Source organism: Mandrillus leucophaeus, unplaced genomic scaffold, assembly GCF_000951045.1.
Source record: "Mandrillus leucophaeus isolate KB7577 unplaced genomic scaffold, Mleu.le_1.0 Scaffold787, whole genome shotgun sequence".
Lineage (NCBI taxonomy): Eukaryota > Metazoa > Chordata > Mammalia > Primates > Cercopithecidae > Mandrillus > Mandrillus leucophaeus.
This window is the reverse complement of record NW_012108552.1, coordinates 1,638,660-1,665,509: the sequence shown is the minus strand read 5'-3', so window position 1 is coordinate 1,665,509 and position 26,850 is coordinate 1,638,660. Positions and strand designations below refer to the sequence as shown.

The 26,850-nt window shown below is 33.1% G+C and overlaps 1 protein-coding gene across 5 annotated transcripts in view; it reads right to left on the bottom strand.

The window, feature by feature from the left end:
• The window catches only part of FOXP2 (forkhead box P2), a 281,834-nt gene that overhangs the window by 158,378 nt on the left and 96,606 nt on the right, over nucleotides 1–26,850 (bottom strand). For 4 of the 5 annotated variants that reach the window (XM_011967097.1, XM_011967098.1, XM_011967099.1 and 1 more), the window contains exon 3: nucleotides 8,784–8,873. In XM_011967097.1, coding sequence (XP_011822487.1) covers nucleotides 8,784–8,873 — 90 coding nt within the window. Of the gene's footprint in view, nucleotides 1–5,142; nucleotides 5,201–8,783; nucleotides 8,874–26,850 lie in introns of all 5 variants that reach the window. The other variant, XM_011967102.1, reaches the window with a different exon arrangement.

Sequence of the window (26,850 nt, the reverse complement as noted above, 5' to 3'; positions counted from 1 at the left end):
TTAGACTTTGCATAAGGCAATGGTAGCTTGGTCCAAAACAAGGACAGTATAAAAGAAAGTCTGCACAAACCCCACCAAAGTTTTGAATGGAAATTTTCTTTTAATTTGAGGGTTCATGAAGATCTATGGATATATACATTGTGAATGTCAAGGGTCTCCTGTAATTCTACTATAATTAGTTCTTATGAGTGGTTTCTACCTCATTTAATCAGAAAATACAATTTTCATTATGAAAAATCCACTATACTATAGTAATTTATTAGCATTTATCAAGTGCCTTTGGGAAAGAGAACTTAGTGACCAAACATAATTTAACTTAAAATCATGTTAGATTCTTGTAATGAGCTTATATGATTTTCCTATTAAGATACAGTGACTTAAATATTTTGAAAGAACAGGCCAGGTACGGTGGCTCATGCCTATAATCCCAGCACTTTTGGAGGCCGAGGCAGGCAGATCACTTAAGGTCAGGATTGGAGGCCAGCATGGCCAACATGGTGAAACCCCGTGTCTACTAAATATACAAAAATTAGCTGGGCGTGGTGGTGCATGCCTGTAATCCCAGCTATTAGGGAGGCTGAGGCAGGAGAATCTCTTGAACTGGGAGGCAGATGTTGCAGTGAGAGATCTTGCCACTGCACTCCAATCTGGGTGACAGAGTGAGATTCTGTCTCAAAAACAAACAAACAAACAAAACAAACAAACAAACAAACAAACATTTATTTCACATTTGTTTCATTTTTCCAAATGCTGTTCTTCCAAATTCAGCATTACTAAAATAATCAGCACAACCTTAGATGTTCTTAGAAGAACTGACCATTTAATGTAACTAACCCAAGCAATTCTAGTTTAAATATTCATTTTGTAATAGTTTTCTGAAAAAGCAGACCAAAAGATTAAGGAACAATGAAACCACTTTGATGCAATTTTTAAAAAAGCCACTATAAATGTCATAACAGGAGATTTCTAGCACTAAAAAGAAAAGGAAAAAGCCTTAGGGTTCCAGGTTCTTTTAAGTTCTTCTAAGTAGATGAGATACTAAAGAGGAGAAATGCTTTCCTATTGAAACTCCAACTTAATAGCACAAACTATTCTTGGTGTAAGACAAGAATTAAATATTAGACACTGGATTGTAAGAATGGGCACAGTTTTATTTTGTTAGTAAAATGATAGGTTAGAATATCTTTTAGGTTCATGATAGAATTAGATAGTTCCAGATAGTTAAAGTTTCTATTTTCTTATGGGACCAAAGAGACAGCAATAATGTAAAACAGACAAGATTACATGGTGAGAGAAGAAAATAAAATGGTAAAGGAGAAAAGAAAGCAGTAGAAAAGGTGAAGGTAGCAAAAACATTTTAAGAAAATCGATAGAAATGTGGAAGGCGGGTTGATAGAAATACATAAATAGAATCCACAGAGGAAACACAAATAATCTTAAATGTAAGTAAATTTCAAAATAATTTTACTTTTTGTCTTTAATCATGTACTGACACTGTTCTTCACTTTGTCATTCAATTTAGCTTGTATAACACTTCCAAACATCTTAAGATAAAATTCGCAGCCTAAGTCTTAAATCCTATAGAGAGCTCCCATAACAATATTAATGTTCTATTTCTTTCTTGCTCTCACTTTAGTTAAGGTAGAGAAGTCAAGGGAATATATACTTAAAATCCTAATGGATTACAGGAAGAAGCAAATGTAGCAAGGTAGCTAAGAAGAGAGAAAGGTAGCTAAGAAAAGAGAAAATAAGCAAGGTAGCTAAGAAAACAGAAAATTTGGCCTCCTAGAAAGCAAAGTTCTTCCATATTTAATTTATGGAAGTTCTGTATTATATATGCAACATACATTTTCTTACACTGCAATCTGAGAAGCAAAAGTACATTTATTAATTCCTTATTTTCTATTTATCATCCATGTTAAAGTATGATTTTTCTCCATTCATTGTTGATCACATTAGTACTGCAGATCCTGAGTTACTGATGAATGATGAAGAATGAGGGGGATTTAAAATGATCTGTGTTGCAATCAACTATATGTGTTTATGCAAAAATGTTCTCCTTCCTGTGGACATTGCTTGATGTGGCTGACAAGCCTTAACTTTTATAAACTCCCCCTTTTCTTGACCTTCCTTAATAAATCCAATGCTAATTTGATTGCTCTAGTCCCCTCTTGTCTCTTCTGCTTTTTCTTCTTGCTCTAAAAAAATATGAATATTACTGAGTTCCTCTTTTCAAATTACCTTTTTCAGAAATCTCCTCTACTCCCATGGATTCACCTATTACTTCTGTGTTGCTCCCCAAATATTTCTCTTTAGTCTTGACCCCTCTGTCAAGCTCTCTTTCAAATTTGCTAAAAGCTAGCTATTTCTACTTCCTTGTCTTGCCATCTCCTCAAACTCAACATGTCTAAAGCTTAGGTCAACATCATGCCTACCTAAATAGTTTTTAAAGGATTATCCTTATTCCAGGTTTCTCAGAATTCCCTTCCCTGAAAATATCCTCCAAATGTACCGTTGCTACCTTCACAGACCACTGCTTTCATAATTTCACTTCCTCATCAAAAAACTTTAATAGCCCCTTCTACCCAATCCATAAAATACTGCCTTCTTAGCTTGACATTTTAAGCTCTACACAATCAGCGATGTGTATTTCTAGCCCCCAACCCATTCATTATTCCATTAGTATGATATCTCTAGGCTGATCAAAACAAACTACTTACCCTTGCCTAACCAGATCTCAGAATTTCCTGTGACTACATCTTTGATGACATCTTTAAAAAAATTCTCCATCAAAAATTCATTTATCTACCAAATTCCTTTTAAGTCCATCATACATGCTAACTTCTCTACGAAGTCTTCCCTGATCACTTGTAGCCTGAATTGATAATTTTCTTTTTTAAATGCTTATTGTTCTTTCTGTTTTTCCCATTTCTACAGCACATGCACTGTGGACAATAATGTATTTATTTGTGCACAACTCTGAATATCTCCTCAACTAAGTCATAAGTCCCTGAGGATATTACACATGATAAATAATCATTCAATTTATATCGAATGAATGAATTTTTTTCCCTCCTCCAACCTTCCTCCTCTGCTCCACTCAGCACAATCTCCTCCTTATTCATTGTTTCAATAAGTTTATTTTTTGAGCTTTATTATTCACCAAGCACTGTGCTAGGCACTAGAGAAGAGTAGAGAATTCATGATTCCTGCTGTCATATAGCTTACAGTTTAATAGAGAAGACAAACATTAAAATACAAGTTTATGTGTGGCGAGTGTGAAGTATATATGTGGTCGGAGCCTATAGCAGGGGAAAACACTCTAGTATTCCTTAAAACACACAGTTACAACAAGGGTATACTTCAAATCATTGAAATAGCTGGGAATAGTAAAAAATTACAGCCAAATGCTATGATACAGAATATATATCATAACCTTGAATTAAATACCAATTTCCTGGAGGCTAGCATAATGGTAATTATTTATTAACTCCTTATCCAAGGATTTATGCTAAGTACTTTACATAATATACTTTTTGGTCTTCACAGCAATCTTGAAAGTTTGGGTATCCTTATTCCTATTTTAGGGATGAGGAAACAGGCTCCAAAGAGATCAAGTTATTCTATCCAAAGCCCTATTAATGGCAAAGGCAGGCTTCCGATCTAAAACACGTCATTCTTTCTTCTGTATGCCAAGAGTATATCATACGGTAAGTTTTCCACACAAGCATGCTCAGTAGTAATGAGCTCAATGTCCCAGACCCTCCTCCACAGGGTGTCAGCCTTGAGCAGCTGGTCATGGATAGAAATACCATCATAGTTTAACAAAAATTGTATTCTATAACATTCTTTTAAATTTGCCTATTTCATGCTGCCTTTTAAGAAATGTTCTTCACTGGAATGGGAAAATAAGAGCCACACAAGACACAGTCTGTTCTTTAAAACAATATTTGAATTAAATACGTTTATTATGATCAAGAAATAATGTATTAGACCTCCTGCTCATTTTTCAATATACAGAAAATATAAATAGTAAAGAATATCTTTAAAAACTTATTTCTAAATTTCGGGCATCACAATAGATTGCTCTATTTAAACCTATATCTCAATTTTTCTGGCAATGCTGCTTTTATTTGGAACAAAATGTGGTTTAGCTTCTCTCCATTTCTTTTACATTATATTTAAAAGTAATACTGAAAAAGAAATATTCAATTTCATTCTTTATAGCTACATAAATAAAATTTTATAATTTCCTAAAAGACATTCTGTAATGCCTGATTCTATATCCCATATAAGTTAGTATTTTCCTCCAGAATATTTTACAAATTATAAAGTTTTATACCTTATTCTTGATTTTTTACATAGAATATGAAATTTCAGTATTGCTAATTAGTTTACTATAGAATTTCTGGTTTTGTCAGCTTTTGTTATTTTTGACAATTTGGAATGAAATAGTAAAGTAAAAATAATGTTAAGTTGCATTATATCAAAACATAGTTCAATGTAGATTATTAAATACATTGGTTAAATAATTTTTATGTAGCTTATATTTCTCATAAATGCAATTTATAATATTTCAAGGCATTAAACAAAACAAAGCTTCCTCAGATATACAGAATTATATTTGCACAATGGTTTTCATACATGTGGGATTTAATTCTTTGTTTCCAAGGCACTGTTTCTGGATGTGGCATGTTAATAAACAAATGCTTTGTAACAAAAACCAGGCAAAAAAAACATAACCCTTACTTCGTAAGGCAATATCCAACAAGATACATTTAATCCTGAAAAATTAAGATACCTTTCACTTACTTCAAAATGAAAACAAAATAAATATTTAACCATGGAATTTAAGATCTTGTTCATCAGTTAGCCCAACGTCTTTATTTTAAAGATGTTCAGCAACTTCCTCAAACTTATATAACTATTTGTGGCAAAGTCAGAATAAGACCCCCAAGTTTAATTCTCTTTTGCTTTTTACTATTCCATTCTTGAACTTCTTAAGACAGAATTATAAAAATTTTAGAATTCAATTACCTATTAGAAAGGAGAATTTATATTATATATTAACCTACAATGAAGGAAGTGATTACAATGCTAAAAACTAATATTCATCTAAGATAGCAAAGCAATGGCATTTACCTTAAATTTACGTCTCTGCTCTGCACAGCTGTTGAAGAACCACAAGTCTGTCTCATGGCTGTAAATGTAACAAGAACAATAATGCGACCAATTTTCATATCTAAACTAAATTAAGTAGATTTGTCATAGGCTAGAAAATTGAAAATGTATTTTACAAATTTTTTTTTAAATTTACAGATTATGGAAGTGTGCATGTGTGTGTATGTGCATGTGGGCATTTGTGTGTGTGTGTAGTGTGGTGTGTTAACTCAGTCTTTCTAAACTGAAAATTAGTTTCATGAAATTGAAAGGATTAAGTATTATTCTTTTTGGCTAACTTTCCTCATTGTGGATCACTATGAATATATCAATTCTAGGAAGTGCTAGGGTAGATTTAAATAAATAAAGCAAATTAAAGTGAGAAGCTGTCTTTGTTATTATTAGGATATGTTTTCTGGGATACACAGTAAGAATGTAAAGCAGAAACATCTGGTAATGCTTAAGTTAATATTGGCTCCCATTTGCATCACAATCTTTATATATTATTCATCAATATGCCATTAATCAATGTACTTGCTGATTGCACCTATTCAATTGGTGTTTCATGTCATGAGTAGATTATGTAAACATGTTTCAAATACATATATTCAGATATCTATACATGAAAGTGAAATCACTACTGCAATTGGCACTCAAGCTTGTCAGATGTGATGTTTTCTTCTTTCCATTTTGCATTAGACATGCTAATATCTATGCCATCTGTAGCACAAAATCCTGAACAAATGTAAATGAAAAAATAATAGTAGATAAATACTAGTCTACTAAAAATAGACTCTGTACCATGTCACACTTCAAATCTGGCCACCACTTCTTAACACAGAAAATAAATTCAGGTGAATGTTAACAAGCAACTGAATATTGTTCTTGTGACTTGAGCCATCAAAACAGGTTTTTAAATCTGTATTTTCTTTCAAACTTTATAACGTAGTTCTCTATCAAAATTATACTTTAAAATAAAAAATACAAAGTATCTCTTTTGGTCCACTAAAGATGTTATGCCTGTCATATTAAGAGCCATCATAATCGATTAATACCAAATACCTTGCCTTGCACATACAGATTTTGAAACATTTTCAATTATCCTTTTGAAATGTAAAGATAATACACTAACTCTTATGAAAGTTTGGTTAAACACTTAGTTACGTAGAAAAAGATCTAAGTTTTGAGAGAATCATATAAGAGAACTTCTAAAATGTTAATTTCATATTAAATTACTGAAAATTTTAACAAAAAAATTGTACCCTTTTTAAAAACATTAGTGGCAAATAGTGCAACTCATGATATTTGAAGATACAAAGATAAGCATTACCTAATATTCCTGTTTAACAACAGATGTGTAAGCTAGTATCAGATGCTGTTAAGCTTGTATTAGATTTTTAATACAATCCCAGCATGTCTCTAGTTGCTAAGCTTATCAAGTCCTATGAAATACTAAAAATGAAGGCTCACATTATATTAATTGCAGTGTATATTTTGGTGAATAAGTCTCATTCAATATTTCTAAATTCTCATTCATAAAACGCAATTTCTCATTTGTATGATATTTTGGCATGAGATCTCATTAAAATTACAAAATAATACTGAAATGCTAGTTTTATAGTCTAAACAATGGCGATATATTCAGATTAATATGCATCACAAAATGAAAAACAAGTGACACAGTGAAAGTCTTTGTAGTCATGGTCAGCAACTGTAATTGTCAAAAGGTATTTATAGGAGTTTTAATCATTCTTTTATGCTAAAATAACAAAATTGGAGACTTCTGCTCAAAATTTTACTTATGCATTGATAAACAGACAACGATTTCTCATTTTAGAGCCATTAATATTCCCACATTCTATTGTGGGTATTTTGTAAGGAAAAGTATGTATATTTTAGTCCAAGTATCAAATCTTGCCTTTCAATGCAACAACAAAAAAATAGAAAAACTAAAGCCCAGCCATTCTTTCCAGAGATACCTTGGTAACCAGCAATATAGAAACTTCTACTGGACTTAGCTTTGGAGAGGAAGAAGCAACTGCGAATTCCTCAATTTTGTCAAGAAATATGATGAAATAGAATTAGGAAAATATATAGTGTTTTTTAGACACTCAAAACAGTAACTTCATTCCTATCTTTTGCTTATGTTGCCAGCATCTAATTCTCCTTTTCTATTCCAACAAGAAAGCAAAATTCCCACTCTGAAGCCATAGTGAGGATAAACATTTCATTTGCTATCTTCTGTGACTTCTATGTAAATTTTTCTCTGTCATGTAAATGCATGAAGAGACTCTCATGGAATCAGACAACTCCATGGAAATACTACACCTACGCTCCCATTATAAATTGGGGAAGAATATGATGGTGAGGAAAGTCACACAGAATTATTCATTAGTTAAAACAAAGGAACGTGAAATTGCTTTTAAAAGAGAAAAAAATTGAAAAGAATCTTAAACTCAGGCTGATTAAATAAAACTTTCATTTCCAGTCATGGCAGACATCTGTTCTCTGTTGAAACATCCCTTATCCCCAAGTCCCTCTTCTTCTCATCCACCCTCCACAAATGACTTTGTTCCCAGGAAAATCTATTCTTATCTCAAATTTGTTTAGGGACCATACATTTTATCCAGTTTTTAGGTAATAACTAATTTTTGGATTGTATAAATCAGTAGCTTATACTTCTCTCTTATACAAACTAAGCTTCAGAAGGCCATCATGTAAGACTTAGTTACTAACATCTGTAAGTACACCTGAAAATAAACACAGACAGCTGGGTCATAAAAAATTTTTTTTTTTTGTTAAAATAAAGCCATAAGAGATGCTTAAAAAAACTAAATTTGCCTTATTAGAAATGTATGTAACACATGATTCAGGAAAAAGCATTACTTATCTTTCAACAGAGCTGGTGAACACTTTGAGAGATGTTGTATGGAACTCCAGAATTTACCTTCCAAACAGTCAAAAAATACACCTTAGAAATATTTCCCCCCCAAGAAAATGTCCCACATATTTTGGTTAAGAAGACTACATAAAACAAGGATTATATTATGTAACAAAAGTTACTTTAAAAGACATACATACTATCAGTTTCACAGGACAAACATAGTGAGTAAGGACAACAAACTCCAGAATGTGTTTTTATAACTGTAGCAACAGCAATAACTCCTTGGCAAACTCAAACAGTTTTTTTGGCAATCCTTGAGGTTTTCTGCATTTGTCACTTGGATACAACTGCGGAAGGGTTGTCTAAGACTTCTTTGTTTCCTTCCACACCATTTTACTATAACTTTGGTTTTAAGAAAAAAATTTTACATTTCAACCTATGTATGCATAAAAAATCCCACAAGGGGGTTTTATGCAAAATTCTTTAAGCCTATATACACCAAATATGGTTCCTATGTATTTTTTGCAAGGAGTTACCTTGTAAACTTTTAAAATGTATGCCAACAGAATATTATTTTTTTCTCTTTTAAGAAGATACAATGAATTCTCTTTATGAATTAAAATTACCTACATATGCAAATGTAATAATTTCCTGTATATATACAACTGGGTCTGCACATCTGTTATCATTATGAACATCTTTTAAAATAAGACCCCAAGGACAGGAGGGCTTTACTAACCTGCAGTGGTCTCTGTTTATCACTGCTCTTAGGAGATTTCAATCCACTTGTTTGCTGCTGTAAAAGAAGTTGTCTTGCTGCCTGGAGAGCCTAGAAGTAAAAATGAAACCATATCTAAATATTTTGTTGAAAGTTATCAATTATCTCTTGGTTAACAGTAAAAGGATTCAATGTACAAGAACTCCCATATTCCTTTCTAGAGAGAATCATTGTTGTTTATCTTCTAATACGAAAAAAAACTGCCAAACACACATATATAACTTTACTCAGAATCACAGAGAAACATGCAATCCTGCAGGAAATAAAGTTAATTTGTTTAAAGTGCTCAAAGAGGATAAAAATCATAAACTGCATCAATAAACTCATTTCCACAAGGAACTTGTCTTTGAGTGTTCAACTAAAATGCCCACTCCCTTTTAAATTATCATTCAATTTGCATTTTCATATTACAATTTTGAGGCAAAAGCAGTAGACTTCAAGTGTTACCGGAAGCTGTAATTAAATTTGACAAATCAACATCAGATTATCTTGAAAGTGAATTAATAAGGATTTTCACTAAAGATTAAAAACACTTTTTTTGTACTTACAATTCAAGGGGAAACCTCTCCTTTGACAAAATAAAGTGCAGTTTTAATGCCAAATAAAATTGAGTGGTTTTCATTTGCATTCTTAGCAAAATCAGAGAACAAAGAAATTACCACTCAACCAATCAGGTTTGTTTCTATGTGTGACAGAATACCAATCAAAATAGAAGATGTTTTCGTTTATTTTTATGTTTTCTTTCCCACTTAGGAAAATAAAACTTAACATAAGAAATTAATGTAAGCATTTCATTTAGTGGAGGAGGAACAGTTCAGTAAATGTACTATATAAACTTAACATGTAAAAGCTAGTGCCATAGACCAAAAATGCACAGTAAATTTTTCTAAAGGTAGGAGTATAAACTAATTAACAAAAACTTTTAAGAGTCTCTTAAAAAAATCATTTTCTCTCTCAACAACTGAGTTCAATGAACACTAATGGGGAAATTTTTCAAGACATAAAACTAACCTGTATCATTGGCCTACTATGTTATTTACTGCTTTTGAATACAAGATACATTTTTCACAATGAGAAAACATTATTGGATTAATATTCTTCTATAATAATCAAGAATTTCAGCTGATAAAAAGTACAATTTTGATTGTAATCAATGATCTGGTTTTTAAGAGAGTTTCTAGTATCCATGACAACAGTTGCTTTGACAAGATGTGCATATGGCATTACACTGCCAGCTGGTGTGAACAATGTTTGAACTACTGCATTGAGATGCTGAGCAAACAGAAAAAGTTGCCACGTCTTAACCCTCAGGGAAGGCAGTCATCCCCTGATCAATTATGAAAAGACAGAGAGGGCTGCTACAGTCTGGCTCCAAGCAAGTTTTCTGAAAGGCAGGCAGACATAGAAACCAAAGTAAACAAACTGAATGCACTAGCACCATCTCCTAACAACATTGATTTGTCTTCCCATAGCAGTATCTGGCATAGTTTGTAAAGCACACTTTTTACATTTGGAGACACACTCACTCATGATAATCATCTTTGTTGTTGTTTTTTAACTTTTCAAGTCATTACAAATTAACCTAAATATTTCTAAGGATGGCACATTCCAGTGAACTCAGGGAATTTATTATAGAGTTCAGTTTGAAAAAACAAAAAAAAATTCATAATTACTTTATTATCATACGACTATTTGAAACTTTTTGTTCAATATTCTAAATAATATATCCTTCCTATTTAAATTGTAACTTATAAAGTGACTACAAATGATATTTTTCCAAATGGAAATTACAATAGGTGTCCTAGGCTGTCTCTGAAATTCTCAAAATAAAAATGCATTCAATTATTTTTCCAGTTGATGCCTAATTGTTTTCATGTAGTTTTTTTTTTTTTTTTGAGTTGATGAGTTTATTTTGTATACCTATTACCTTAATTTATATTAAATTATGTAGTTATCTATTATTCTTAAAAAATTTTAATGAACACTGTTTAGGATCTTAGAATCATGAATGACAAGGATTAAAAGCAATCTTAAAAATCATCTAATCTGACCTTCTCATTCTAGCAAATAAGAAAAATGAAACCTAGAATAGTCAGTTGTTTTGTTCAAGATCACAAAGCAATTTATGAATGTTGTTTTCAAGGTCTCCTGGCTTCCAGGCCTGAGTGTATTCCAGTGTGCCATATTGTTTCTGTTCTGTCAAAGGAATCATTAGTAGGCAATGAGTAAGATTCTAGTAAAGGAGAATATATGACATTATAATGAATTATTCTTCACCAGTAAAGAGAGCGTATTCATTTTTCAGACTTTACATGGGAAACAACAATATAACCATTTTTTTTTGAATCTGTAAATGAATAGAACAACTATCACAGAATGTATATTGTTTTTATGGCTACTGCCCCCATCATCCTTAACTTGGATTTCATTATATATTGATACTTCCCTGATGCTTGATGGAACTCTAAACTTTTGTAACATCCTGATTATCTGATCAATTATTACTATAGAACTGCACAATTCTAGAGCTGGACAAGGCCTTAGAAACTGCCTAGCCTATCTTTCTCAAACAAGTAACTGAAGAATCAATACTAGAATAACTTGATTGAAGTCACAAAGCAGTAGCAGATCCTGGTCAAAAACTCGGGCTCTTCTCTCCCAAGCTTGGGACCCCATCCATTTTACCACCCTGCGTTATATTCATTCAACAAAACCCATGTAATCAATGGAATATGTCAATGTTATGTAACGTCTGTAGACAAACACTAGAAAATTAAATATATTACAAGTTTCACTCATCAAAGTATCACTAGTCAAAAGCATACACCTACACTGTTAGGAAAGGAGTGATAATAGTAATGAAATATCACAGGATAGCTGGCTAAAAAAATGCTTCTACTTTTAAAGTATTTTGGTTTTCATATGCATTTATAGTTCTCTCCAAAATAGCTGAGGATCATCTTTTAATACAAACTCTTAGGAAAAATAACTTCTTTCCTATTTCAACATTCTCTTGGTATAGTAGAGATTGCTGTAGTAAGCATAAGAGAAGGGAGAACAAAAAACAATTCCAGGAGATCAGGAATGATTTAAAACTCATAAGCAGAAAGCTCTGGCAGTTTGCATTCTCACTGCATGCATCATATGACATTTTTATTTCCAGTATTCTGGATAACACTTTAAGACTGAATTTCAACAAACAATTGCTCAGAGACATTTAGTTCATCTTTGCAATTAATTATTATAGCTACTCAAAAAATGAAAGATTATTAGATAAAACACTTCCATCAATATAAAGTGTTAGGTGTCAAATGACACAAAATATTAATTTAAAAATCACTTGCCACTTCTCTCAATACAAACAAAAGATTAAATTCAGGGCCATTCATAAAGTTCTCTGAGCCATCCAGTCATTTAGATGGTCACCCTCCCCCACAAAAATTAATTTAGAACAAAAATAAAAGTTGTTTACAAAATTTCCTTTCATAATGATTGAGTCTGTTTCCAATGTATCAGAAACAAGAAAGAGATTTCGAAGCCAGCCAAACCATATCTAGTTTCCAAAAACACATTTGTTTTTAATTAGGGGTGCACATTACTTAATGAAGTTATCCTATTTTAGGAAACCTAAAGAAAATTAAGATAAGACATCTTAAAATTTGAAATCAGGTTAAATTTAAAAATTTGAAAAAAAGAAATAATCTGTATAAGACACTAAAGGTAAACATTTTGTTAGACTGTAGAGATGTGGGAATGCACATATTTCATAATTTAGTGCATTGTTCTCCGAAATACTTACTGAAAACATCATTCCTAAGTCATACTGTGCATTTTTAACTAAATTTTTGTACAAAAAGCAAAGTTCAAGCATACTTCTTCACTAGTAGTAATTTTATGCTAGTTATGAACCTCACAGAATAATTCTAATGAGTAGGTCATGGTGATAATTAACTAAGGATAAAAATGCTTTGTAATCTGTCAGATAAATACTTTTTTCCACTGAAGAACACTGAAAACTTTCACCAAATATAAAATTATTTGAGAATAGCTTAGAAATACCCAGTAAAACAAAAAAATGTTGAGTATGCTATGGCTTATAAATAACTTTTTTTTTCAAAGTAAATATATGTATATTTGGGGAAAAAACAGACATCAGTCATATCTCTCCCCATAAAAATAGGAATGCTTAACCTATCAGCCTGTTGCATTTGAGACATTAAAATGAAAAATGACATCTACGCCCATTAATATCTTCAATGTATAAACAGCACAGCGTGACACATTCTTGAGAGCTGAAGGCTACAAAATCTCTCTGAAACATAAATAACAAAGCACTCAGAAGCATATTTGATGTTGATATTCATCTCTGAGAAAAACACTGTTGCCTAGGCTTCTTATGAAAATAGATGCAGCCCAAATGGATCTCCTGTAATTGGTTTCAGATAGCGAGGTCAGAAGAAATATGATACAAGAAACGATTATGTGGAACAGGCGAAACAAGAATGTTTACACAGTCACTCCCTAGTTATACTGACAAGGGGTGTATACTTTGCAGATAACCAGAACCAAAAAAAAAATTGCCAGCAGGACATCCAGATTTTTGCTCCTCATATTCATATAGTTTAACCTTTAACACATTATGTCTTCAACATGTTACTTTGAATACGAAACATAAAATAAGTTTTCAAACAGAGTTTAATTTTCTAATTATTTTCCCAAGTGTGGTTGATAAAAAGTATATTCAGATCCTTCCAGAAAGCATATAAATTCGTATTCTGTTTGGCCTTTTCTCATATTATGCTCCCACTAAAGAGAATATACTGATAAATGTAATCTGAAGTCTCATAATGTTATTTAATAGAAGAAAATTAATCATCTAATTGGCATAACCCATTTTCAAATAGCAATCTATCAGAGTGAAATTATGCATCTGTAGCTATTGACCTTCTATTTTTCCATCCTGATACATAATTAGACTGTTTGTTTAAAAAGCTAATTATTAAAAAATGTTTTAAAAAAGATATTTTTACAGTATATTTTACATAAAGTTAGAAAATTAATGTGTGGATATATTATATTTAAACTGTACATCACTATGGAGGCCAAATTGAGATACTAAGACTACTTATTGTATAGTAATTATAAAATAATACTATACTCTAATAAGGGTACTTTAGTATGAGTAATTACTTGCAAAGCAACCTATTTACCCATCAAATGTCAGAGTGGTTTTGGCTTATATCTCATGATATAGAGACAAAGGAGAGACAATCAGGATATTGAATGTGTGATGGAATGGATCCTCAAGTCATCCTCAGAAGTGAGAATAAATTCTTCAAGGTTCAGGTTCAAACCCAATATTCAGTATATTCCATTATGGCTCCAAAGCCCCAGATGACCTCAGAAATTCTATGAAATAAGCCAGTGAGTTAACAGTAACTAATATCTAAGACAGGTTTTGTTTTTTCAGATGTAGAATGAGTTTAATAGGGAGAACACATTCTCTTCCTCAGAGTCAGCATTCCACAGGGGGCAGTACACAAAGTAGCCTGATAGTCCTAGCTCTATGTTCTTCACTATTCTATTGCTAATGGTAATAAATTGCTAATGTAATATCCTAATATTATCTACAATGATTTTAAATACATAATAAGGAATTCTGTCCAACTTTAAAATTCTGGGGTATGAAAGGTAAAGACAAAATAGCACTGATTTTATTAAAATTAATGATTTTACAACTTCTCTTTATCATGGGACATGTTCCAGTAACTATAATAGTTTTTGTGCATTATTTTGATTATTTTTCTTTCTGCTATACAATACTTGATTATTTTTCCCAAATAGATTTTGGATTTACTTTTTGTTTTACACTTACCTTAGCAAGGTTTTTGTTTTCACTATGAGACCAATATCATCTTTTGTTTGGATATGTATTGAAAACTCATTACTTTTATATTGCTATAATTTCAACCAGTATATCAGATATTAACTGAAAAATACATGCTACTAAATTATACTATAATATCTGAATGCAAACTATTATTTGAATCCTCTGTTCTGAATATGCTCTTCAACTTAAAAGTAAGACTGTAAGAGAAGTAGTATTTGGGAAAATATTTGGAAGAATAAAATACATAAAAGTATTTGACCTTAAAAATGTTTGTGACTATATCCCATATACCTAGCAAAGAACTAAGCACTGCACACTTGTGGAGGTAGAAGGAGTGATATGACATTGTTTCTATCTTTAAAAGATTATTGTTTAATAAGAAAGATCTAGATGAATGTCAAAAGGCCATAAACAATGTTTTAAAAACGCTTCAGGAGTTCATAAGTAGAATAAATTATTTTTGTTGAGAAGCTCATTGAAATTTTTATGAAGGATATAATATTTGCGCTGGACTTACATGACAATCATCTCGTGGAGATGACAGAAGGCCATGCCAAGTAGGAACAAAGAAAATGTGAGATTATATATAGTGAAAAGAAAATAATTGATCTTGGATAGAGCATACACTTAGTCTAGGAACTAGTAAAACAGGATGACAAGATTGGTTGGGGTTAATTATTGGATATAACTAAACAATAAATGACAAAGAGTCTTGATGTTATATAGCAGGTAAGAACAAACTTTGCTGAAATCTGGCAATAAAATAAGCCTGGCCCAGGACAATACTGAAGTCATGTTGTAAAGGATAGATAAGGGATGAAGAGAGTGAGACAAGACAGAGGTATAAAGACTTGTAAAAAGGTATGTGCAACTGTCCAAATAAGAGATAAGAATAACATGAATCATGTTAGTTCGAAATAAGAATCATGAGAGGTACTGTCAAAGAAGAGCCAGCACAACTTCATAAATGGGTATGAGGTAAAGGCTAGTAGGAGTCAATGATGACTTCAAAATTTTAAGCTGAAAGGAACTGAAAGAACAGCTGTGTCACTACTAAAAGGGAGGAAATTAGATTATAAAACACAGGCACTGGAGAGAAGATTATGTTGTTTGCCTGATGGCAGAATAATCAAGAGAAGATTTCTTTTTTTTTTTTTTTAATTTTTATTTATTTATTTATTATTGAGAAGATTTCTTTAGTAGATAGTAAATATAATGCAGGGCTCTAGATTGAGGGTGATCAGAGTGATCCCACTGACAACAGATTCCCCAAAGTAAGACATAGATGAATAGTTAAGGTAAAGGGAGTTTATTAGATTGTTGGTAAAGACACCACAGAGAGAGGAAGAGTCAAGACCTCAAACTGCAGAATATTTTCTTGAGACGAGATGAGGAAATAGTGAAAAGGAAGACAATGAATTGTGAGGAGAGCACAGTAATAGAAGTCCAAAAGACTTCTGGAAAAGGTTAAACAAAGAATTATCATATGATCCATTAATTCCACCCAAGGTACAATATATACCTAAGAGAAATAAAAACTTACATTCCCACAAAAAGTTGTACATAATTGTTCATAGCAACATTCTGCATAATAGCAAAAGATGTAAACAACCCAAATTCCCTTCAACTCATGAATAGATAAAATATGGTATATTTATTTAATAGAATATTTGTCCATAAAAGGATGGAGTATTGATACCTGCTACAATATGGATAAACCTTGAAAATATTATGCTAAATTTAAAAAGTCAGTAACAAAAGATCATATACTGTATCATTCTGTTTGTATAACATGCCTGGAATAGACATACCTAAAGAGAAAAAAAAAAGGGGGATTAGTGGTTACAAGGGCCCAGACATAAGATAGAATGGAAAGTGACTGCTAATGAGAATGGAGTTTCTTTTTAGGGTGATGAGAATGTTCTGGAATTAAACAGTGGTGACAGTTGAACAATCTGGTGAATATGCTAAAAAGCCCCTGAACTGTATACATGAAAAGGTTAAGTTTTGTGATACATAAATTATATCTCGATAAAGCTGTTATATATTTAAAAATTGTGAGAGGACAGGATAAATGATACTATCTTCAAACATCAAAAACTCAAAGAGGCCAAGATTTGATGAAAGTTCATGTAGATCTGATGATTTGTATGTGACCTATCAGATACCAGTTCCTATAGAGTACTGAAGTAGAAGTAGATTGCAGGGAGTTACTGGGGAATTAATGGGGACACAATAGCCATGAGTGCAAACCATTGTTTTGATTAGTTCTGTGAAGACTAAAATAAAAGAGAGTTACAGTTTGAGGGGTTTTGTTTGTTGTTGTTTTTTAAATAAAGAAACAATAATGAGCTCAATAAATATTAAAAAAAAGTTTCTGTTTGTTTTTGAGATGACATTTCGCTCTTGTTGTCCAGGTTGGAGTGCAATGGTGCGATCTCGGCTCACGGTAACCTCCGCCTCCCAAGTTCAAGCGTTTCTCCTGCCTCAGTCTCCCAAGTAGCTGCGATTAGAGGTGCCTGCTATCACGCCCGGCTAATTTTTGTACTTTTAGTAGAGACGGGTTTTCACCACGTTGGTCAGGCTGGTCTGAAACTCCTGACCTCAGGTGATCTGCCCATCTTGCCCTCCCAAAGTGCTGGGATTACAGGCATGGGCCACCGTGCCCGGCCAAAATATGTAAATTTTAATAAGAAAACTGAGCAAGTCCCCAGAATAGGGAACGGGAAAGGACTGAATTAAGGAGCAGCAGCAGGTAGCTGATAGACTTATGGGGAGGAGACAGGCTGAAGAGATGGGAGGACAGGTGACTTTGACAGGCAGAGGTAGGAAAGGAAAAGAGCTCACAGTGGATGGTCTCAACTAATTCAGAAAATAAAGAGGTGTGGTTATCTTTTGAGAATGAGAGAGAGATTGGAATTTCAGGAGAAACAAAAGTGGGAAGCTTTTCTATCACTCTTCTGAGAAATATAGCTGATGGGTAAAAAGTGGTATTTAAATTGCTGTTAGATACACTGATGACATATAAATATATTGGCATTTTCTTCTGGAATACTGCCTCCAGGACTAAATGAAGAACTACGTACTTTTCTACTGCTCTAATTTAATGCAGCTAGTAATACTCAACTTCACATGTAAGTGATTGTGAAGTCAGAGAGGATAATGTACTTTAAAGTATTTTAAAAGCTAAAGTATAAAGTAGTATTATTCCAGGTGAAGACTTTTGAAATTAGGGTTCCTCCAGTGGGTATCAGTTCTTCTAAGTGTATGATGCTTAGAAGTATATGATGCTTGGAAATATATAATAATAGTCATTTGAAACTAACTCCTGATTGCTAGCTTTAGTGGGTTTGCTAAAAAGGTATGTGCATTTTAACTAATGTGTTTGGCATACTGTAATTCCTGAAAGTTTACCTCAATATGCATTTAGTTCTGCAATCTGTCCAAGTTAGATAATGCCCCATTGGATAGAAAGAGTATCTTAATAGAGTCATGTTCTATGATATTTTGAAAAGTTGTATTTTAATCTCCTCTAGGACTTTAAGGGGAAGGATATATAATTTCATGAATGTACTTATGAGATAAAACCCCTATTCTCCCATCCCATATCACCACATCTGAATGAATACGTACATATACAATACACCCAATGCTATGGAATCACTTGCACACAAGAATCTTTTAGTATGGTAGGAAAGACAAAATATATTCAGTTTAATTATGTTGCAATGCAGAAATTTGCTGTAAGCCATCAAAAGGTATTACAAAAAGTGACTATAAGGGTTCAGTAAAAACAAAAAGAAAAGGAAAATTAATGATTAAGTGCTCATGATATGCCAGTTATAATTCTAAATTTAATCCTCAAAACACCCTCTTTTTATCACAGATGTATAAACTGAGACTCAGCATAATTAGGTTATATGTTCAAGCTTTTTCACCAAAGCCTTGGAGTGGCATAACAGATATGAACAACTATCTGGCTGACTCTGAAGCTCATTCTCTTTCTACGAGGGGTAGTCAGGAAAATTATATAACTGAAGGGACGTTTATACAGTAAAAGACTCAAGTAAAGAGCTGTTCAGGGTATAAAGAGAACAAAATAAATTGAGTTATTAACAGCATTGCTAGTTATACCAACTAAAACAACATAAAGAATTCCAAGCAAATTACTTTTCTTTTTCTTTACTTTTCATGAAGATAAATAGACATACAAGCTTATATTCTAAAGGAATTTTACTCCCCTTAAAAAAGTGTCTCCAAAGTTATTAAGCACTGGATTTAGGATGTTCATTAAAGAAAAAAGGCCAATATTAAAGATGAAAAATGTTTAATAATCATCTTCTGCCACACCAAATACAAAATGATATCATCTATAAATAAGCATTAAACAATACGTACTATTTTCTGATGAAGTTAAAAGTAGAGTTGCCAAAATAGAAGATTCCCAGTTAAATTTGAATTTATTTCTGTTTTTACTTGCTAAACCTGACAACTCTAGATAGAAAAAGTAAGCATTTCAGAATACGTAGCCAAGGTAACAAGACTGTTTACACCAAGTTACTCACTTAAATGTAAATATACTATTCATTTCATCAGTGTAAATGCTTTTTAGTCCTCATAAGAGTAACAAAGCCATCTTATCTATATTCAACAGGTTAGCTAGGGTAGTGACTTGAGGGCTTAGGCTGCTTCTCTATGAGAAGGAATGCTCATGAGGTTATTAATGGATAGCAAAAGGATGTGGTGGACAACTCCAAAGGAAGAGCGAGTGCACATGTTTTTGCAAAAAGACAGTCGAAGAAAAGCTGAGGAAAAGTTTCAGAGTTCACATTCTAGTTTTCTGCAATTGGAGGCACAGATGAGACAAAAGCAAAACTTCAGTTCTCTATTCACCTTAAGAAACGATGAGGATCAGTAGCCAGAAACCCCAAGGCAAAGATTATGACCCTGCATGGAACCAAGGCAAGGAAATGCTACGCCAGATCTACAGGAAGGCGGCTTGAGGCAGACAGCCTCTGCATGTGTCACCAAGGCTGGATCCAGGGAAGGAAAGAGATGGGCGGGGGGAACCATTTGAGAAGAGAGAGGCCTTGGTTAGTGCAGGTGCAGACACAGTGGGCTCAGAACCTCTAAAGGAGAGACCCTAAAGCTAAAATTAGAATACTCTTAGAAACAAAATGACAGAGATGCCGAGGAGGCATCAGAAAATTCAAGTTCTAATCCCAGCACCATTCTGAGTTTCTGTAGGATCTCATCCCTATCATTGATGATCTCTCAATAAATTCCTTTTTCCCAAACAGTTTACAATTTACAAACTTTACAGGGTAATGTAAATTGTGAAACACAAAGCTCACTGAAGATAAGAAATGTTAGCCATAAAGAACCAACTGCTGATGAAATATTATAATAATTTAAAAATACTATTAAATAAATGAAAGAAGAAATACCTTTATATTTAGATCATATAATTTATTTTTATTTACATAAATACAAAATTTTCAACATTTATGTTTGTAAGGTAAAGTATGAAGCATATATATGCCTGTGTAACATTCTGAAGTGAATTCACAAAGATACATTTTACAGATCCTGGGCAAATTAACCTTAGGGAGAAATCTGTTTTCTATTCCAGCCATTAACAAATTTAGGTTAGATTATCTTTAGCATATAATGTGGTAAATTAAGAGTTGTTAACATGATAATGTGATACAAGTGTTCTTTTCAATAAAATAAGATACAAACTAATGGTGAAAATAATCATCCCTTAATATTTTTGTAACTACATCCATGTAATTTTTATGGCATCCTTCAGGCTTAAGCCCTAAAAATCTGTCAAGTGTACTGAGTTTTAAAATTTTAACTCTATCAAAGAGGGTAAAATATATTTCTGATTTCAAAATTATTTCTTATACTGAATTATCTACAATATGATTTGTAGAAAATATGCGTATAAATAAAAAAAGTACAAATATCCACTTAGAAAATGGTGCCTGTTGGTAGATCTCAGCAGTTTAAGAGCCAGTAGATGGGAAGACCCAGGAAGGCTTCTTGCTTGTAGGAAATGATCTGCTAGGGAACAAAGTTCTTAAAGGTGAATATCCCACTGCTGTTTTGTTTTCACTTACTTCCATTACCACAGTGAAATTCGGACTGGTAGAAAAAACAAGTTCCTCCCTCATCCATTTTTTTTTTTTAACAAGCTTTTGTCAGTGGCCCACTTGCTGAAGAGACATAAAATCCCAAACCAGGAAGCAAACCTCTTCATTCTGCATTATCACATTTCTATTGAAGAACCTAACTCACCTAACCTAAGAAATTTTATTTCTTAGAAGAATACATTCAATTTCCCTTAACATCTACTATTGTAAACTTTCTTTCTTTCTTTCTTTTTTTTTTTTTTTTTTTTGAGACTGAGTCTCGCTCTGTCACCCAGGCTGGAGTGCAGTGGCGGGATCTCAGCTCACTGCAAGCTCCGCCTCCCGGGTTCACGCCATTCTCCTGCCTCAGCCTCCCGAGTAGCTGGGACTACAGGCGCCCGCCACCTCGCCTAGCTAGTTTTTTGTATTTTTTAGTAGAAACGGGGTTTCACCGTGTTAGCCAGGATGGTCTCGATCTCCTGACCTCGTGATCCGCCCGTCTCAGCCTCCCAAAGTGCTGGGATTACAGGCTTGAGCCACCGCGCCCGGCTACTATTGTAAACTTTCTAAGGGCTGGAAATGTTTCTAAATCATCTTTTATAACCCCAAGAATGCACAGCACAGTAGCTGGCACCTAGTCATTTAAAAGACATTTAATTGAAAAGTATGTTTCTTTAGATATTTTTAAACTTGTAAAATGCACGCATATTTTAGCTGGTTCCAGATATTTGAGATGCAAATTGTACACTAAGTAAAGAAAGTAGCATTCCCTCCAGGAACCATGACACTGCCTTGCACACAATAGCTCCTTTACAGACCTTTACACTAATGACTCAGGAGGACCGACTAGTGATCTAAAATAACACTGAAATTAGTGTAAGATTTCTTTTCCTTTATCAAGTTAAAATATTTTTACCCATGACTTTACCACAATATATTCTTTATCTCTTTCATTATTTTTTAAGTGAAGATCCAAAAAATTACTATTGGTTGTCAGAAAAGTGTTACCTGTCTCCAGTTAGAATGTTATCTGTCTCCAGTTAGAATCCTTCAATTATTTTAGGCAGATTGTTTAAGTATAAAAAGAAATCATTCTCTAAACTGTGCCCCTACATATTTTTTTTTTTTGAGACAGTGTCTTGCTCTTTTGCCCAGGCTGGAGTACAGTGGTAGAATCATAGTCCACTGTAACCTAGGACTCCTGGGCTCATGCAAGCCTCCTGCCTCAGGCTCTTGAATAGCTAGGACTAGAGGCATGCTACCACACTCAGTTGTTTTGTTTGTTTGTTTATTTGTTTTTGGTAGAGTTGAGGTCTCACTCTAATCTCCCTTTTAAGCATGGGTCTAGAAAAAGGATCTACACATATGGATATTTTGTTATTCAGTTTAAGAATTTATTCACATAAAAATCCAAGTAGTTTTCACGCTTTTTCAGATTCAATTACCCATGAAATTAGAATTCTATTAAAATCTTTTAAATATTTACTAATATTCATGTACATCTATCTAAATTTAGTACTCTATGTAAAATAGTTGCCTATTTAGGCAAATACCATACAGTTCTTTTGCACTAAAAATAGAAACAAATTTCAAATTCACCAAAGCACACCATTATTTCCAGTTCTTAGAAAGCTCAATTTTCTTTAATATAATCCTCTTCTGATAGATATTTAGACTTTTCCCATTTTCGTAATTTTAAATAATATTGCAATGAACTTTCTTATAAGACAGTCTTATAATTATCTCCCAAAAAATTTCATTGTTGGGTCAAATCATAGTCAGATATTAGATTTTGATACACATTATCATAATGCCTTTTCAGAATGATTATAGTCACTTGCAATCCCACCTCACTGTATGGGAATGCCCATTCCACCATATTCCACAGTATACATTATCATTCTTTTGCAGTATTTTCTAAACCAACAGGCAAAATATTTTATCTTACCTTGCTTTGCCTTCTTCATTAGAAATTGATGTCTTAAAAAACATATCCAATATCTATCTATCTACCTATCTGTCTATCTATCTACCTACCTACCTATGTTTGTATTCTCACTTAGAATCAGTGAATTGAATGGGCCATTGTACTTGATATTTCACTTATTCATTTAACTAATATTTATTTTCTAACTACTTCTTTATTAAGTCTATCTAATTAACATTTATTAATGTAAGCTTTGTTAGATACTAGAGATAAAAATGTACACAAACAGGCAATGTTCCCTCCCCTCAGAGTTTGCAAAAAATTACCTGATAGTGTTGCTTTTAAGTCTTTTTTTTTTTTTTCATTATGTTACACAATATATGACATAGATCACTAAACTACATTGGTCATGCTCTATCTTTAAAACTAGTTATTCACAATATGGTAGATCAAAATACTGTGAGGAAGAACACTTCATTAAAAAATATGAAAATTCTAAGGGGATGGGAGGGATTCCATGTGGACAGTGATTTAAAAGGATGACTATATTTTGAAGCATTAAAAATAAAGTCATTGTTTTACAGAAGCAATTTTTATGTAAGGTAAGAGACAAAACTATTAAAAATCAAATTACCCATAGGGTTGATAAAGACTTAGGTAACTTATCCTGTGATAAAGAGTATGCTAAAGTTTCTTCCAAAAGTGACTTCAGTTTTTTAATACGTAAAGCTACTGCCCAAAGGAATATCTATTTAATGTAAGCTGTTTTATCATGTATTTTTAAAAACTGCATTTCAGTTTAATGTTTCTCTTCTTTAAATTAATCATTTTGGTTTGTTATCAGAAAGGAAGCACATGAAAGAATGCTTATAAAAAGATGGATAGTTAAAATTGGAAATTAAAACCTTATTTCTGAGAGTGACATTGGGAAAACAAATACTTTGTAATCTGAGAGAAATCCCAAATGGCCATTGCTCGAAATGGCCCTTTTCTCCCATTGTCTGGGAAGACATTAAACCTCTCCCATAGAAGGGAGATTTTGTTACCCCCCTAGAAGGCTTCTTATGATTGCAGAATGACCTATTTAAGAACTGCATAGTTTCTCATGGAGGACACATTTTGGCACTCTCTTGTAATTATCGTCATTTACATAACTGGCACCTAACAGACCACGTACCAGAGTGGAACAATAAGCTGTACTTAACTCTGATCATCTTTATATTGAAGTTAAGCCATTACACTGAATCCTAAGATACGCTATTGTGAAGTCCCCTGGGATTTCTACTACTATCACTTGTCTGTTGTTATAGGAGGATGCTTACTGCCAGAATCCTCTGGCAGAAACTCAATTTCTGAGTCCAATACTAACGCATTACAAAGTCTGCAACAGCTGGGACACTGGTATACAGAAATGAGGCATTCTGAAATTTGAGGACAAATCCAAAATACACACTCAGGACCTTCCTGTGATTCCACAGTCTTGGAAATAGCTATTTTTATAAAAGGGCTCTTGTCAAAATCTTACCCTGCCAACACCAAATTAGACACTCAAGATTTGAGCCTCTATGGTACTGCTACCTCCCTACTCTTCTTTAATTAAAAAATTATTTTAAAGATCTTAGCTGTGCCATGTTTAATGTGTCTTGGAAACAAGAGACAAGAAATGTATGTAGGGGATGAGATAAAGAACACCTTGAGGACATCTATCTACAGGGCAGTAACATTCTGTGAAATAAGTTGCTGCGAAGATAAGTTAGATAACAGGCACTAGAGGAGAATGGTGGAGTAGAATAGACACATAGTACAAAGTAAGAATAATGACAGTGATGAAAACTGACAAATAACAGTACGATATTTTAAATTTCTTTCATTTCTATGTCTACTTATGTGAAGAATGATAGCAAATAACTAACAAAATGATTAACTCAAGCAAAATTTTACATTCTTAAAATGATAGGGCCAGGCATAGTGGCTCATGTCTGTAATCCCAGCACTTTGGGAGGCTGAGGTGAGAAGATCACTTGACATCAGGAGTTCAAGACCGGCTTGGCCAACATGGTGAAACCCCAACTCTACTAAAAATACAAAAAAAAAAAAAAAAAAAAATTAGCCAGGCATGGTGGCCTGTGCCTGTAGTCCCAGCTACTCAGGAGACTGAGGCAGGACAATTGCTTGAACCTGGGAAGTGGAGGTTGCAGTGAGTTGAGATCATGCCACTGTACTCCAGCCTGGACAACAGAGTGAGACTCCATCTCAAAAAAAAAAAAAAAAACAAAAAAAAACCTCCATGGAATCTTTGGGTCAAAGCGTTGTTACTGTTATAGGCAATTCTTAGAATATTAACTTTATTACACTGTGGTATCTGTATAATATTTCACTGTCAAGCATTGTTTCTGGTAAGTTAGTCAATCAATTTCCACTCGGGGAAAAAGTATAAAAATATTTTCCTATACGAGGACAATAAGAACACTTAAATTTCATAAATTTCATGGAATATTATTAAAACACACTTCACTTATAAACACTGTGCAGTGTTTTGATCCTTTGCTTAAAAATATATTTCAAAATATATTACCTTAATTTGTTTTGTATTTTATATATACAGTGGTATAAAAAGGGGTGGACAAAACATGTAGAGACTTACAAATATAATAGAAGTTCTTTCCATGGGTTACCTGGGATGTTTACAAAATCAATTTAAAATGATTTGTTTATAATAGCCATCAAAAAATACTTAGCAATAAATATAACCAAGGAGGTGAAAGATCTGTACACAGAAAATGATAAAACAATGATGAAAGAAATAGAAGAAGACACCAAAAAATGGACAGATATCCCATGTTCATGGATTGGAGAATTAATATTGTTAAAATGTCTATGCTGCCCCAAACAATCCACAGATTCAATAAAATTGCTATCAAAATTCAAATGATATTTTCCACAGAAATAGTAAAAAAGATCTTAAAATTTGTATGAAATCACAAAAGACCCCAATAGTCAAAACAATCTCAAGCAAAAAAGACCAAGCTGGAGGTATCACAACTATCTGCTTTTCAAAATCTACTATGAAGCTATAGCAATGAAAACAGCAGGATACTGGCATAAAAACAGACACAAAGATCAGTGAAATAGAAAAGAGGGCCCAGAAATAAATCCATGCATTTACAGTCAGTTGATTTCCTACAAAGACGTTAAGAACACATAAAGGGGAAGAGGCAATCTCTTCATAAATGGTACAGGGAAAAGTGGATATCCACTAGATATCTTCTGGATATGCAAAACAAAATTGGACCCTCATCTCATACCATAAACAGCTGTAAATGTACATATAAAACTGTACTAGAAGAAAATACAAGGGGAAAGCTCCAATACATTGGTGTAGGCAATAATTATTTGGATATGAGCCCTAAACCACAGGCAATAAAAGCACAAATAGACAGATGGGATTGTTTCAAACTAAAAAAAAGCTTCTGCCCAGTAAAGGAAATACGCAATAAAGAGACAACTTATGGAATGGGAGAAAATATTTGCAAATCATACATCTAATAAGAAGTTAAACATATATGAGAACTTCAAACAAATCAATAATAAGAAAACAAGTAGTTTGATTTAAAAATGGGCAAAGAACCTGAATAGACATTTTTCAAAAGAAGACATACACATGACCAACAGGTATATAAAAACTGCTTGACATCACTCATCATCAGATCAATACAAACTAAAACCACAATGACATATCATCTCACACCTGTTAGAATGGTTATTATTAAAAGACAAAGGCCGGGCACAGTGGCTCATGCCTGTAATCCCAGCACTTTGGGAGGCTGAGGCAGGTGGATCACGAGGTCAAGATATTGAGACCATTCTCGGCAACATGGTGAAACCCCATCTCTACTAAAAATACAAAAATTAGCTGACCATGGTGGCATGCACCTGCAGTCCCAGCTACTTGGGAGGCTGAGGCAAGAGAATTGCTTGAACCCAGGAGGCAGAGGTTGCGGTGAGCCGAGACTGTGCCACTGCACTCCAGCCCTGGCAACAGTATGAGACTGTCTCAACAAAAAAAAAAAAAAA